The 15,944-nt window shown below is 40.8% G+C and overlaps 1 protein-coding gene across 2 annotated transcripts in view; it reads right to left on the reverse strand.

The window, feature by feature from the left end:
• The window catches only part of ITPR2 (inositol 1,4,5-trisphosphate receptor type 2), a 470,721-nt gene that overhangs the window by 326,704 nt on the left and 128,073 nt on the right, over nucleotides 1-15,944 (reverse strand). Inside the window, exons 11-13 of one of the 2 annotated variants that reach the window (XM_036251040.1) lie at nucleotides 11,252-11,400; nucleotides 5,645-5,744; nucleotides 4,971-5,131 (exon numbers count right to left, since the gene is read on the reverse strand). In XM_036251040.1, coding sequence (XP_036106933.1) covers nucleotides 4,971-5,131; nucleotides 5,645-5,744; nucleotides 11,252-11,400 — 410 coding nt within the window. Of the gene's footprint in view, nucleotides 1-4,970; nucleotides 5,132-5,644; nucleotides 5,745-11,251; nucleotides 11,404-15,944 lie in introns of both variants that reach the window. The other variant, XM_036251039.1, reaches the window with a different exon arrangement.

The raw sequence follows: 15,944 nt of genomic DNA on the forward strand, positions 1-15,944 counted from the left end.
TCAATTCATCATCAACAAAAAACAAGTAACAGAACAATTTTTAAATGACTTTTAAAGTGTGTTTTCAATCCATTAGAACTAAAATTATAATCATTTAAATAAAAGTCTAATACATTAAGGTAAAGTAATTTACACAATTGCAAAAAAAACTAGTGTTTTATAAGACAGTGGGGGGCATGCAGGAGGTGGCTAGTCAATGTTCTCTCTCATTGATGTTTCTCTCTCTCTCTCCCTCTCTCTTTCTCTCTCTAAAGTCAATAAAAAAAAAAAAATTTAAGCCCTGGCTGGTTTGGCTCAGCGGTTAGAGCGTCGGCCTGCAGTCCGGAGAGACCCGGGTTCGGTTCCCGCTAAGGGCACGTACCTTGGTTGCAGTTTGTCCCCAGCCCTGGTTGGGTCGTGTGGGTGGCAACCACTCAATGTGTCGCTTTCACGTCGATGTTTCTCTCTCTCTCTCCCTCTCACTCTATCTGAACAAAATATCGAAAAATATCCTCGGGTGAGGATAAAAAAAAAAAAAAAATATTTAAGAAAAAACTGTCTCACATGACTCAACTATAAACCTGTATCTTCAAGTTATGTAAGAAAGACTATATAGTTAAAATGTTATATTCTATGAACATAAGGGTACTTTCTAAAGGATAAAAATATGGGCTATGGCTTCAAAACTAAGAGAGGAAAAAAAATGGGAAGAAAAATATAGACATCAATCTAACAGAAAGCAATAAAAAAATGAAGGAAGAAGAAAAAAAGGTACACTAAAGACAGAAAAAAAAAGATACCATTAGATATAAAAGTAATTCCCACACATGATTTATCAAATGTGAGTGATCAAACTTTAGCAAATTAAGACAATCAGATTAGACTTTTAAAACCCATCTCTGCTGTTCAAAGAGACAATTACTAAAATAAAACGATCAGGAAATCTGAAATAAATGGATATTGAAAAAGCATCATCTAGTCAAAAACTAAACAAAAGATAACTTGTGTAGAGATAGTAATTATCAGGCCAAAAAAAAATCTAAGGGGACACCATGATGTTGCTATGGGGAGACGTGACCTTTGAGTTAGGACCCCTGACCGGGGGTCACATGCTGCATGACCACTGTTCCGGATCCTGAGCTTCAGCACCAGAACCAACCCATAACGGAAGCCCTGGACTGCTCGAAGACATGGCCACCGTCTGGAGTCCACCACCGCATTACCACCCCATGTACTCATGCTCATGGTCCAACAGTTCGGTGAGAGCAGAAATAAACGAATATTGAACTATAAAGGCTGCAGAGCAACCCCTAGTTTTTCTATCCCCTCGTGGTAAAAGCATGGTGCAGAAACTCTGGTTTACGATTGCACGTGCCCCTTCTTCCCGCTCTAACTACGGTTAAACCCTTCCGTTTTCCCTCTCGGTGCAGCTGTGCAGAATTAAGATCAGAAAATTCCACCGACAAATATCTGAGGTTGAGGACCTTGGAGCATAACATGGGGGCTTTGCTTCCAGAATCCATTCCTGGGTGAGCAAAGGGGGAGTCATGACAGAGAGGACTGGAACAACACAGGCATTTTGAGACGAATCTGCAATATTCTAACACCTTTCTTTTGACCTTGAATCATTCTTCCTCAAGTAAAAGAATATCTAATAATAACTTCATTCTCCAGGGGGGGAAAAAGTCAAGAGTGGTGAGGTATTTTCAGAAAGAATTTTTTACTGAATTCTAAAACCAAGACAATAATATAAATGTATTCAACTATGCCTAAGTTCTACTGCACTGACAGGCAGCTTTGAGTGAATTTTGATGGAAGATGACTCTTTCTGAAATTACTAAATCAAGATTAACAATTGCAACATCCTATTTCTCAGGCAAGATCTTCTTGTTGCTATGATGTTTTTCACTCGGAAACTGTGGGGAAGGGAGCAAGGGAAATGAAAATGCGTAATCCCTGGTCAGTCCTGGTCCTCCACCTTTCTTAGTCTTACCTTGAGAGGTTAAGATTCTCTCCAGCAGTAACTGAGCAACTCTCACAGAGTTACAGCCGGAAACGGGGGCGCGTAATCCTAATCTGTACTTATTTTTTTTTCCATCAAGAACCACTGTAATGCTCGGCAAGGCGGACTTTGTAAGCGAGGCTGAGTAAAATTTCGTGCGTATGTGAAAGTGACAGAGACTAAGAAATGTATTCATTGAAAGGCAGCATTAAGAGAAGAAGCAAATAAGCCCTGGCCGGTTTGGCTCAGCGGTTGGAGCGTCCGCCTGTGGTTCAGAGAGACCCGAGTTCGGTTCCCGCTAAGGGCATGTACCTTGGTTGCAGTTTGTCCCCAGCCCTGGTTGGTCGTGCGGGTGGCAGCCACTCGAAGTGTCCCTTTCACATCGATGTTTCCCTCTCTCTCTCTTCCTCTCTCTCCCTCCCACTCTATCTGTACAAAAAATAGAAAAATGTCCTCGGATGAGGATTAAAAAAAAAAAAGAGAGAGAGAAGAAGCAAATAAAAAGGGCTATCTGTCCATCAGACTCCATCACTGTTCATCATTTAGTCTGGTATTTAATTATCTGTAGAAGAGGGGAGCAGTCGAGCTTCTGGCCTTGCTCCGTTTCCCCCAACAGTAGTTGAGGCATGAGTGAACACACACTTAGTTGTTTTCAAATGCATGTTTCTTAGGGGAAGAACAGAGGAAGCTGAGAAACAAACAGCGAATCCATTTGTTTGCATATGTTTTTCCATTGATAGTGGTGGGAGGAATCAAGGTGGATTTTTTTCCCCTTTACATTGTAAGATATGTTTCTAAAAGTTCATAAAACATACATGTTTGGTTATGGAATACCTATAATGAGAACCCAAAAAAAGCCACCACTAGAAAAGGAAATGAAACATTGCGGGAGCCTCCTCTAAGGGGAATACCATCCTGACTTTGTGACAATGATTCCCTTGCATTTCTTTATAGCTCTGCCAATTTTTTAAGCCCCCTAAATAAGAGTTTAGTTTTGCTTGCTTTTAAACTTGACAAGTAAGATTACAGTGAGTGAATTCGTGTCTGATTCTCACACAATCCAAAGTTTATTAGGTTTATCCATGTCGTTATGCATAGATGCAGTGCATTTTCTTTCATTGTTATATTGTGCTCCATTGTCTGAATAGACCAAAACGAGACTCACTCACTCAACTGGTGACAGACAACTGGATGGTTTTCAGTCGGCGGCTATTTTAGAATAAGGATGAACATTCTTAAACATGTGTCCTGGTACACATGTGTAGGAGCATCTTTTGGACAGATGTTCAAAGACGTTCATCCTAGGAGAGGAACTGGTGAGTCATGAAGTGTCTGATTCTTTTTCTGTGCATATATGTGTGGTAATAAGTGAGACCGACCCTCTTAAATTTTCAAGCATGGAGTACAGTATTGCTAACTGTGGGCACCATGTCGTACTGCAAAACTCTAGAACTTACTCATCTTAATAAATAAAACTTTATACCTGCTAAATAGGATCTCCTCACTTCCCTCTCCTCCCTGCCTTCAGCCCCTGGCAACCTCCAGTCTACGTTTCTAAGCTTCAGACTATTTTGCAGCATTATTTACAATAACCAATCTAAATGTTTATGGATGGATGAATAGATAAAGAAAATGCAATATATACATACAATGGAATATTATTCAACTTTAAAAATAAGGAAATCTGCCCTGGCTGGTTTCGCTCAAGGGCCTACAGACCAATGAGTCGTGGGCTGGATTCCTGTCAAGGGCACGTACCTCGGTTGAGGTTCATCCCTGGCCCTTCAGGGTCATGCAGGGGATGACCAGTGCATGTGTCCCTCTCACACTGATGTTTCTCTCTCTCTCCCTCTCTCTCCCTCGCTCCCACTCCTCTATCTGAAGATAGATGGAAAAATATCTTTGGGTGAGGATTAATCAATCAATAAATAATAATAATAACAATAAGGAAATCTTATCACATGTGAACCTGGAGGACATTGTAAGTGAAATAAGCCAGTCACAGAAGGACAAGCACTGCGTGATTCACCGATAAGAAGAATGATGCTTCTTTAACTTTGCCAGTCACTATCAAAACTATTTTCCAAAGGGCTTATACCGATTATCATCTCATCAGCTATGTACGAGAATCTCAATATATGAATGCCTGGGACATTGGTAAATAGTTTTTTCTTACTCAAATGTAAAGGTATGTAGCAGCATCACGGAGAGAAGACATACCGAGAAGGCTTGTGTTCTCATGTATGAGAGACACGGGTACTTTAAAATCACAGATGATTGAATCCCCCACTAACTGTGTGAGCTTACCCAGTTTGCTTAAGTGTTCAATGTTCCCGTATGTAAAGTAGGAATGGTGTCTATCTCGGGCTGTTTGAAGGATTAGATAAAATATATTTACAGTGCCTAACATAGTGCCAACACAAAATAGAGATAAAGTAATTGACAGCTATCAATGTCATTCTCTTTCTCACTGACTGCCAAAACCAGAGTTGAAGAATCAAGAATAAAATCTGGTTTCTCTGAGGGAGTTAGGGGCAGAGGGCTGCGCCATTGTTTTCGGGTATCACATATTTGTTTCTTTTGTGGCACCTGAGCAGAGAAATGTATCTTGAGTAAATAAGAACAACAACAACAAAAAAAAATACAACTCCTTTTAGGGCCTTTAGAAATCCAAAATATCAAATCACGTGCATCAAACGGCACTGTGAATGTCTTACGAAACATCTAAAAGAAAAGATCAGCGAGTAACTAAAAATAACTGTTTTCAAGCCAAACTAAAATGGAAAGAGTGAATAAGCCACTGGATTCCACCAGATTCAAATGTCCCCATTTTCAGTCACTCATCATGACGTGCTCACTTGGAATCAGCTGTCCTGCTATGGAGACCATCTTACATATTCCTTTAGAGTGATTCATTCACCTGAGGTTCACTGCAGGCAAGGACAAGTGAGTCTTGATGATTTAAGAGCCATTTTAGACAGGTACTAACCTCCTTTCGTTCTGAGTTATCGTGCCGTTTTCCAGCTTTTTAACCGTGGTCGCCAGCACTTTATTTGCATCATTGGCAAAATCTAAGTCTCGCACCTCAGACAGCGGGACGGACACAATGGCAAATGCTTCTTTATCTTCTTTTGTTTGGCAAGTTCCAATCTGAAATGTGGTATTTTATCCATTCAGATGAGTTGTTTCCTTTTTAATAACCATGCAATATTCTTCAAGTACCAACACATCTTAGGTTTAAGAAATACAGAGCAGGAGTACATAATCCAAACACATAATTCCCAACCATATCAGCCTCTCTGAAGGGGACAAAGACAGATGGGCCATGCCCACATCCTGCCTTGTTCCCAAACGAATCCCTTATCACTCGTGCCCTTTGTTTCTGTTCAACAGAGTAGAGAAAACGCAGTCCTGGAATATTCTCCCCTCTCTACATGCTGCTCCCACCCTTTTGGTATCTGCGCTGCATCCTCCAGAATCTCGCAGCCCTGCTAAAGCCAAGCCGTTTGGTTCAGCTGCCCACGCAACTGGCCGACCAGGACTTGATGAAATGAGTTGCAATCATCTCTAATGCTGGGGAAGACAGGTTGAAAGAAACATGTGATGCCCCCTCATCCTATTCACACATTTGCTGAAAATTAAACCATTCTCAGAAACATTTACCTTCAACATAACAGGTCTCTCTTCATCTGTGTCGATAGGGATACTAGTACTGGTTACCCAGGTGTTGGTACATAAATGTCTTAACCGAACATAGGAGTTCCTAAAAGCAAAATAATATAAAACACATTATAAAAAAATTATGCCACTTACATATTCACATATTTAACTATGTCATACATGATATGAATATGAACATGTTTTAGACTAGTAATTGACTCAAGTATTGATCAGTCTGGTTAAAGGAAAATTTCTGAACTGTAGACTCTTTCAAAGCATGCAGTATTGTTACCTAGACCAGTAGTTCTCAAACTGTGGTCCCTGGACCAGCAGGACCAGTATCACCTGAGAACTTGTTAGAAATGCAAATTCTGCCCGGCCAGTGTGGCTCAGTGGTTAAGCGTCAACCCATGCACCAAGAAGTGACTGGTTTGATTTCCGGTCAGGGCACATGCCCAGGTTGTGGGCCCGATCCCCAGTGGGGGCATGCAGGAGGCGGCCAGTCAATTTTCTCTCTCATCGATGTTTCTCTCTCTCTCCCTCTACCTTCCTCTCTCTCTAAAATCAATAAAGATAAAATGTGTTTTTTTTTAAAAAGAAATGTAAATTCTGAGGCATCATCCCAGTCCACTGATTTAAATTCAGACAGTGAGGCCTGGCAATTTGTATGTGAACAGTCTCTCCGTGCAATTCTAATAGATGCTAACGTGAGAAGCACTGATGAAGTAACCAGCTCAGTTACAACTGCTCTGATGGTAGTCCTTGCTGTAGCTTAATCATCAGCATGTACAAGTTTACACAGCTGATTTCATTATTCATGGATTCCACATTTGTAAATTCACCTACTCATTAAAATTAGGAACTCCCAAATCAATACTCAGGGCACTTTCGTGGCAATCCTCGGACATATCCAAAGTGATAAAAAAAAATTGGGGCCCTGGCCCTGGCCAGTTTGGCTCAGCAGTTAGAGCGTCAGCCTGTGGTCCAGAGAGACCCGGGTTCGGTTCCCGCTAAGGGCACGTACCTCGGTTGCAGTTTGTCCCCATCCCTGGTTGGGCCATGCGGGTGACAACCACTCGATGTGTCCCTTTCACATTGATGTTTCTCTCTCTCTCTCCCTCCCACTCTATCTGAACAAAAAAATGAAAAAAAAGTCCTCGAGTGAGGATAAAAAAATAAAAATAAAAAATAATTTGGGCCCTGGCCAGTTTGGCTCAGCGGTTGAAGCATCGGCCTGCGGTCCAGAGAGACCCGGGTTTGGTTCCCGCTAAGGGCATGTACCTTGGTTGCAGTTTGTCCCCGGCCCTGGTTGGGGTTGTGTGGGTGGCGACCACTCAATGTGTCTCTCTCACATCGATGTTTCTCTCTCTCTCCCTCTTCCTCCCTCTCTCCCTCTATAAATGCAAAAAGTATCCTCAGGTGGGGATTAAAAAAAAAAAAAAATTGGGGTCCCTTGCCACGCCCCTGCCCAGTGAGAATGCGCAGGGCAGTGCTCTGCCTTCTTGCTTCTGCCCTCAGACCGCAAGCAAGTGTTCTTTTTGTGGTCTACTTTTCCCATTTACGTTCTCTTGGTTGGTGAATTCGCTGTTTAAAACAGTCCCTAAGCATAGTGCTGAAGTGCTGTCTACTGTTCCCAAGAGCAAGGCTGCGCTGTGTCTCAAGGAGGAAATACTCGTGTTCGATAAGCTGCATTCAGACATGAGTTATAGTGCTGACAGCTGTGAGTTCAATGCTAACGAATCAACAATATAGATTTATGTATTTACTGATTACAATATAGTTTATGTATTTACTGACTGCGAAAAATATTGTGACCAAAGGCTCCCAGGAACCTAACTGTACTTCCCCTAGGAGCAATGGCTCAGTGGCTGCTAATTCAGGGTACTGGGAATAACAAGAATCAACTGGATATGAACTGTGAGAGTCCTGAGAAAGGACAGCTAGCACTTCTTCCAACTCAAATATCATCATTTTCAGTGAATCTTGTATTTCTTTAACATACATGTGTTAAGTGTCTATTAAAAGAATACCACTGTGATAAGTCCTCTGCTTTCAAGTTCCTGAAGATTTAGCAGGAGAGATAAGACATAAACAAGTCATACAACATGAGGCAGAAAGAATGAAGGCCAATAAAAGAAAATCAAATGAAATGTCAAGGGCCTCAGAGGAAGTCACGGATTCATTCAACATCATAGTTCTGCTCATTCATAAAAGGAGAGAAAGACTGATTTTCTTCTTTTTTTTTTTTTTTATCCTCACCCGAGGACATTTTTCCATTTTTTGTTCAGGTAGAGTGGGAGGGAGAGAGAGGAAGAGAGAGAGAGAGAGAAACATCGACGTGAAAGGAACACATCGAGTGGCTGCCACCCGCACAACCGACCAGGGCCGGGGACAAACTGTAACCAAAGTACATGCCCTTAGCGGGAACCGAACCCGGGTCTCTCAGGACCTCAGGTCGACGCTCTAACCGCTGAGCCAAACTGGCCAGGGCGAGAAAGACTGATTTTCAAAAATCTAAAATAGCAAAGATGCAAACCCTTGTCCAAATAATCAGAAATTTTGAAATAACTCTTTTACTAGTTATCGTCTTCTGCACTGAGCTACACAGGAGATGTATTTGGATTTGCGCGTCCTCCCGATTGTACGTTAGGCTCTGGAAAGTGGAGCCACCGCTTGTGGAGCCCTGCAGTGGTTTCCCCTCCTCTGACTCCCCCAGTTGTTCAGTGTATGCTAGTGAGTCAGCCTAGATCGCTAGGTTCCAAACTAAGGCTATTACACATGAGTATAATTTTTTTGCAAGAATTTTGGAAATGAATAACTCTTCAGGCCCTATGCCACATACATATGTTGCTATTAAGATTTGGATATAATCGGAATGTTAAAATATGAAGGCATTGTCGCATAGTGGTTAAGAGTATAAAGATCTTTGCCCCGGCTAGTCAGGCTCAGAGGTTAGAGCATCGGCCCACATACCAAAGAGTCATGGGTTCGATTCTGGTCTAACGGAAGGTCCAGTTTGATCACTGGCCCTGGTCAGGGTCGTGCAGGAGGCAACCAATCAATGTGTATCTCTCACATCGATGTTTTTTTCTCTCTCTCTCCCCCCTCATCCTCCCTCACTCTTACTCTATCTGAAAATCAATGGAAAAATGTCCTCAGGTGAGGATTTAAAAAAAAAAGAGTATAGATTCTTGAGTTCCCACATTGCAGGATCAAATACCTGGGTAATGATTTTGAAAAGCAAAGCCTGCATCCCACACCCAAGACGGATCTCGTGGTCTTGGTGCAGGCAGAGCCCAGACAGGTCCAGCTACCCAGGTGATTAAACTTAGTCAACTTGAAAAGCACTGCCCTACGTCTCTAGTTCCCTATTCGTAAAAGTTGCTGCCAAGATTTAATAAGAACTTGACACAGGGCTTAGCACTTAGAAAGTGCTCGAGAGTTTTATCATAAGTGGAGTTATTATTAAGTGCTCATTAACATTAGCTTTAATACAATTAACAACAAACAAATCTGTTAATACAAATTCCTTTCTGCACTGGGAAAGGCTTCAGAAATTCTGAGTAGTAACAGATTAACACTTTCATGTAAAACAAGTCTCGGGGATTTGTCATGGGTCTATGCACTTTATAGTGAGATCCTTTTATCGTTTCCTTAAGCAAACTTTCTTGATTAGAGTTCAAGAAGGGCTCCATTTTGCTGAGTTTAAATCTAAAACAATGAAAGTCATTGTAAGGATTGATTAAGATCCAATACTCAGAAGAGAAGGCCAGAGACCTGGATCAGGTAAAATCTTCAAAGGGGATCTCCTTACAGGCTGGTAGAACAGGGAAGAGTGAGGTACAACTCACATGAAGCTAAGATTCTGCAACATTTCTCATGAATGAGAAGAACCAGGAAACACCCTGGGACACTCAAAGAGCAGAGGTTCTTAGCAGTGTTAGAGTAGCAACATTTTTATTAAAAGAAATGTAACTTTATTTATTTTTATTTTTTAAATACTTTTTTTCTTCCTTTATTGATTTGAGAGGGAGAGAAAGGGAGAGGGGGAAGAGAGACAGAAAGGGAGAGGGGGAAGAGAGACAGAAACATCAATGAAAGTGAACATTAATTGGCCCCCTCCTGCATGCCCCACACTGGGGATCGGGCCCACACCCTGGGCATGTGCCCTGACCAGAAATCGAACCAGCAACCTCTTGGTGCATGGGTCAACGCTCAAACACTGAACCACACCAGCCGGGCTAGAGTAGCAACATTTTACCCTCCCTAAAAGTAACCTACACAACAATGTCTGCAATTTGTGTAAGTACCGTAAGCCTTACCACTGTCATTTGACCAAGGCCAAGTACAATACTGATCTTGGACAATACATCAAGGACAATTTAAAACCATACACTAGACCTAATAATATGGGCAAGACTCATCTATTCATCCAGAGTAGTGATTTTCAATCAGTGTGCTGCAAGAATTTCTAAAACATGAAATACCTGACCTCTTTTCCCTTATATCGTCAAATAAAAAATGACAACAGACAACACAACAGTAGCTCTCCGGTGTGAACACATCAAAATTATACCTATTTTTTTCTGTTAGATCAGCAAAAAATATAATATATTTTCTGGTGTGCCACAGAATTTTAGTAATTAGTTTATGTGTGTCATGAGATGAAAAAGGTTGGAATTCACTGATCTAGAGAGTGCATCATAGTATTAATGTTGGAAGATAGACAGTTGTAGGCAAAAGAGCTTAATTAAAGTAATCAGATACAAACAAAAGAATGTAAGATTTTTTCTTACATTAAGTTTTAGCTACCACATCGCCAATACCCCTCCTGCTCCTTTGTTCACCTAGGTCCAACTGGTCTCCAAGCTGGTCCTTCAGCACACCTGGTAAATCTCAAGATGTTTTCTACTTCGTGTTCCTGCTTTTTAAACACTCCTAAAGAGGACTGATCTCTGAAATCATTCAGATAGTTTCTCAAATGTCCTAAATCAGAGGCCATTTCTGAACACTCATACCTAATAGAACTCTCTAAATTCCAATTTTTCCTTAAAGCATTTTCATTATTTGACCTTATATTTTACGTTTGTTTATTGCCTCTCTCCATTTGAATTTAAGTAAATAACTAGTTTGTTCACTGTTGTCTTCCCAATGCCAAGGGCAATGCCTAGAATTTTACCAATGTTCCATAAAGATCTGTTGACTAACTGACTGACTGATGAATAGATGGATGAATGAGAGAGAGAGAGAGAGAGAGAGAGAGGGAGGGATCTGGAATTCAACATACTAAAAATAAATTATATTAATATTAATAGAAAGCTTCTAGATTCTTTTTCATTTTAAAAACCAAAGTCCATACAAGTAATAATAAATGATCCTTGTGACTTTTTCAGAATTTCTTTGGTCCTGCACATTTTAACTACTTATGAAAATAAAGCAAACTGTGTCAACCTACTCACAAAGAGTCTTGATTCTTTACACATTTGTGCTTCACTTTCATTCTCTCCCTTTATAGCATAAAAATTATATAACATTATGATTTTAATGTCTTACCCACCAGTAAAATTATCCAAAGAAACATTATCATTTAACCATAATTTATTTTCTTACCTTGGAACCAAGCAGTCAGCTCTCTGAAGAGTTGTGGCGTCCAGTTCAAAAAGGGACGCAATGTCACTTCCATGAGGGACTGAAACCAAGGTGTACATGATCTTCTCCCCTGCCTGGCGTTTCCTCTTGGAAGTGGGAAGATCTCCATCCTTCTATTGAGATACAAGGTTACTTACTTTTATCAGATTTTTTTTACTAAACTCACCAATTAACTGGGCGATAAGGTTTAAGTTTGCATGTTATTTCCTCATTGGATGACAGCGATGTGTATTCCACATCATCCAAAAATAGCAGGTCAGACCTGACAGCCTTTGAGGTCATTATTATCAACAGTGATAGGCACACACCCCTGGAGGGGTGGCTGAATCTGGGCAAAGTTATCAAGGCACTGAAAGTCACAATAGTTGTGTCCCCTTCCCTTAGTAAAATTATTTACACAGTAGAGATTTTAACCATTCCACATTTAAAACAAACACAGAGAAAAATAGTGTGTTGAATCATCTAGATTTCATAAATCAAACAATAAACACGGCAGTGTTTCAGGGCTCCTGCCTAAGTCCAAACACATAATTGAGACATTAACCTGGAGAGAAGGGGAATCATCCACAATACTTCCATTCAATTCATTGGCTGTTCCATTAGAACCAAGAACATACCATAATGGCATATAAAGCGAGATCTTCACAAATAAAAGCCTTCATGACGATGTGAAATTCGGTCAATATTTCTAGTACACCCTTACTGTTTTAAGCAGGCAACCACACGAGATTGATGACTAGATATTTTTACTTGAACTTCCCAAAGTCCCAATCCCCCATGGAAGAATTTGATACATAAGAAACCAAAATGTAATATAAGCTTGGTAATTAAGTACATAAATATGAGTATTTATACATATTTATTGGAAACAAATGAAACTTTAAAATGCGTGAGGCGGGGAGAGCCATTGTACCACCGCAGGAAGTTAAATGAAAGTGGGGGAGGGGAGGGATGCTCGAAAGGCAAATGGATGCAGTCCATATCCAACCACAAGCATCAGTTAATGGCTGCTATAACAATGAAGTATTACACCTGCTCATTCCAAAACATTCACTTGCATTTCCATCCCAAGACTGAGAATATCATGTTCCTTGCATCGGAAAACCCTTATAGTTTCATTCTGGTGTCTTCTGCAGAAGGTGCACAAATGACAGCACCTCTGAACAGTGAACAGTCAGAAAAACTGACAGTGATTTTGCTATGAACCTAACACTACTCTAAAAAAACTAGTGACTATTAAAAAAAAAAACAGTCTTAAAGAAAATATTTGTAAATTGTATATCTGATAAGAGAATTGTATCCAGAATATATAAAGAACATTTACAACTCAATAATAAAAAGACAATCTATTTAAAAATTGAGCAAAGGGCCCAGCCAGTGTGGCTCAATAAACTGAGTGTTGTCCCCTGGACTGAGAGGTCTCGGTTCAATTCCCAGAGCACATGTTGGGGTGCAGGCTCGATCCCCAGTAGGGGGCATGCAGGAGGCAGCCAATCGATGTCCCTCTCTCACATCAGTGTTTCTATCGTTCTCTCTAAAAAATAAAAATAAAAAATAAAACAATAAAAACATTTTTTAATTGAGCAAAGGATTTAAATACACATTTCTCCATAGAAGACATACAAATGACCAATTAGAACATGCAAAAATGCTCCATATCATTACCAATTAGCTAAGTGCTCTAGGATGGCTAGCTATAATCAAAGAGACAGACAATAAAAACTGTTGGTGAGAATGTAGAGAAATCATAATAGCCATATACAACACAAAAACTTGTACATGAATGTTCATAGCAGCACTACTTATAAGAGCCAAAAAGTAGAAACAACCCAAATGTCCATGAAATGATAAATAGATGAACAAAATGTGGTATATGGACAATGGAATATTAGTTGGCCATAAAAACGAATCAAGTATAGATACATTCTACAATATATATGAACCTTGAAAACATTATGCTAAGTGAAAGAAGTTGGACCCAAAAAGCCATAGAGCCCTGGCCGGTTTGGCTCAGCGGTTAGAGCATCAGCCTGCGGTCCTGAGAGACCCGGGTTCGGTTCCTGCTAAGGGCATGTACCTTGGTTGCCGTTTGTCCCCGGCCCTGGTCGGTTGTGCGTGTGGCAGCCACTCGATGTGTCCCTTTCACATCGATGTTTCTCTCTCTCTCTCTCTCTTCCTCTCTCTCCCTCCCACTCTATCTGAACAAAAAATGTCCTTGGGTGAGGATAAAAAAAAAAAAAGCCATAGATTGTATGAGTCCATACATGAAATGTCCAGAATAGGCAAATCCATAGCAACAGTAGATTTGTGATGCCAGGGATTATAGTAGAGAGGGAATGTAACAAATATAGTTCTTGGGGGGGGGGGGCGTAAAATATTCTTTCACCATTGCCTAGTGTAGTATTCCAGTCTTGGAGGAATCCTATATCCCTAGAAAGAATGTGTGTCATCTAATTTCCTGAGTCCCTATACACCAATCTTCTAATTATAATTTAGCTTTTGATATAGATTTTCCTTCAAGGAAAATGCAGTAAGTGACCCAATGATTTAGATATACCTAGCAACTGAAAGTTGGCATTATGGTTTATACATCAGTCATTTGTGAGTTCATTTAGCAGGAGTCGATCCACCTACACACACTCCCCTTTTGAAATGCTAATAAAATAAATTTTCTAGACTTATAAAAAGAAAGTAGATCCAGGTTCCTAAAGGTTGCCCTCCTCCTTGATAATGTCTCCCTGTGGGGGTCCAAACAAGAGTAATCAGAGACTTATTTCATAGTGAGTAATAAAAGCTTTTCCAAACATAGAAAAACCGCACTTCTTGGGGTTAACTTCAAAAGGCCATTCTGAATTACTCACTATTTAAGACCTATGGGTCTTAATTATTTTGGATAAGTGCAATGTACTATTGTACCCCTTTATAATTTACTCAGGTCCTTAGGGGGAAAAAGCTTTAATGAATAGATAAGTTTCATTTATAAACAGCCTAATAATAGTTTGTGTGAATAAGAGCTTTTAACATGTTTAGAAATTTTTAAAGAGTGCTGCATTCTTAAACTTTCTGCTTTTAATCTCGTTGACTCTGTTAATTTGCTTAGACTCTCTGTAAACAGTTTGACAGTATAATTCAAGCCAGTCCCTCCAAATTTGTAAATAATAAAATATAAATAATGAGCTATAAGTATACAAGTTTTAAATGTATGGATCAAGCCTCAATATATAAGAAAATCAGCCTTCTGGCTCTATAAAGACAGTTCTGCACAAAATCATGTGCTTGTGACTTTTGCATATAAACCCACATCTTTTTTTAAGTAAGAACATGACACAAAAACACTAGTTCCCCACGCAGAATCACAGAGCACAATGCCTTCCCTCCTGCACCATGAAAATACATTAAGGTACTGCAGAGCTTAGACAGGTGTTAAATTTAACATCAGCCAGCTATCCACAACACGCAATTTAGGGAATGCAGGGCCTCAGAATATTAACCTCGTCTGCTGGGCTCTTATAAAAGTGGCATTTTCACTGGGAAGAAAAGGCACACAACCTTGCAGGTTGTTCCAGTCGAAAATCCCTTATGAAAAGCCTGCAGAGTCAACTAATGGCTTGCCGGGCTTCTCCTGCCCGTCCTGGGGCTGCGGGTGGCAACACAGCAGTTAGCCTCCTGTAACACCTTCTCTGTTGACTCATTTGTGAGTCATGGAATTTTTAGCAGAGACATCACGTTGCAATTCTGTTGTTAGGAGCCAGAGACATTCTGTAAGAAACAATGTATGCGCTCTCAGGGCTGATTCAGACCTGTGTGAGGCCGCAGCAGCATAATGATGTGCGGCATCTGTGTTTTTGTTCAGACCCTCCGGGGCTCTCTCTGCTGGCTTTATGTAACAGACACAATTCTGCCACTTAAAGCTGCAAACACTTCTTTTTGCCATGGTTCCTCAACAATCTGTTATTCTCAAACTGATTCCTAATATGTCCTCTTCTTTTCTTCATCACGGTACCACTGATGAATATATAGTAAGATTCAAGGAAATTTTGTGGTTTTCTTTCAGAATCTGGTACCCCTCCAAAAAAAAAAATATTCTATAGGACAGAATTGTCAACTATATTTCAGCATAGTTTCATGGTTCCTAGACATTTTTGTTTCTGTATGTTTATGCACAGAGACTGATGGTTCTCATCAGGAAGAAAGCCTGGCCCCCAAGGAGCACTGGGCAATTTCCAGATCCACTGAGAGGTGCCGCAGCTTGGGGCAGGGGAACCACTGCCGGCATCCAGTGAGGACAGAGTCCATGGGTGCTGCTAAACATCCTACCATGCAGAGGACAGCCCCCCACAACAAAGACTCATCTAACCCAATATATCGGTATTGCTGAGGTCAATCCTCAGCATAGACGACAGGCATTCCCGTGAAAAACTGAGATCAGCCCTGGCCGGTTTGGCTCAGCGGTTGGAGCATCGGCCTGCGGTACAGAGAGACCCGGGTTCGGTTCCCGCTGAGGGCACGTACCTTGGTTGCAGTTTGTCCCCGGCCCTGGTCGGTCGTGCGGGTGGCAGCCACTCGATGTGTCCCTTCACGTCGATGTTTCTCTCTCTCTCTTCCTCTCTCTCCCTCCCGCTCTATCTGAACAAAAAATGGAAAAATGACCTTG

The sequence above is a fragment of the Molossus molossus genome, unplaced genomic scaffold, assembly GCF_014108415.1.
Source record: "Molossus molossus isolate mMolMol1 unplaced genomic scaffold, mMolMol1.p scaffold_m16_p_10, whole genome shotgun sequence".
Classification (NCBI taxonomy): Eukaryota; Metazoa; Chordata; class Mammalia; order Chiroptera; family Molossidae; genus Molossus; species Molossus molossus.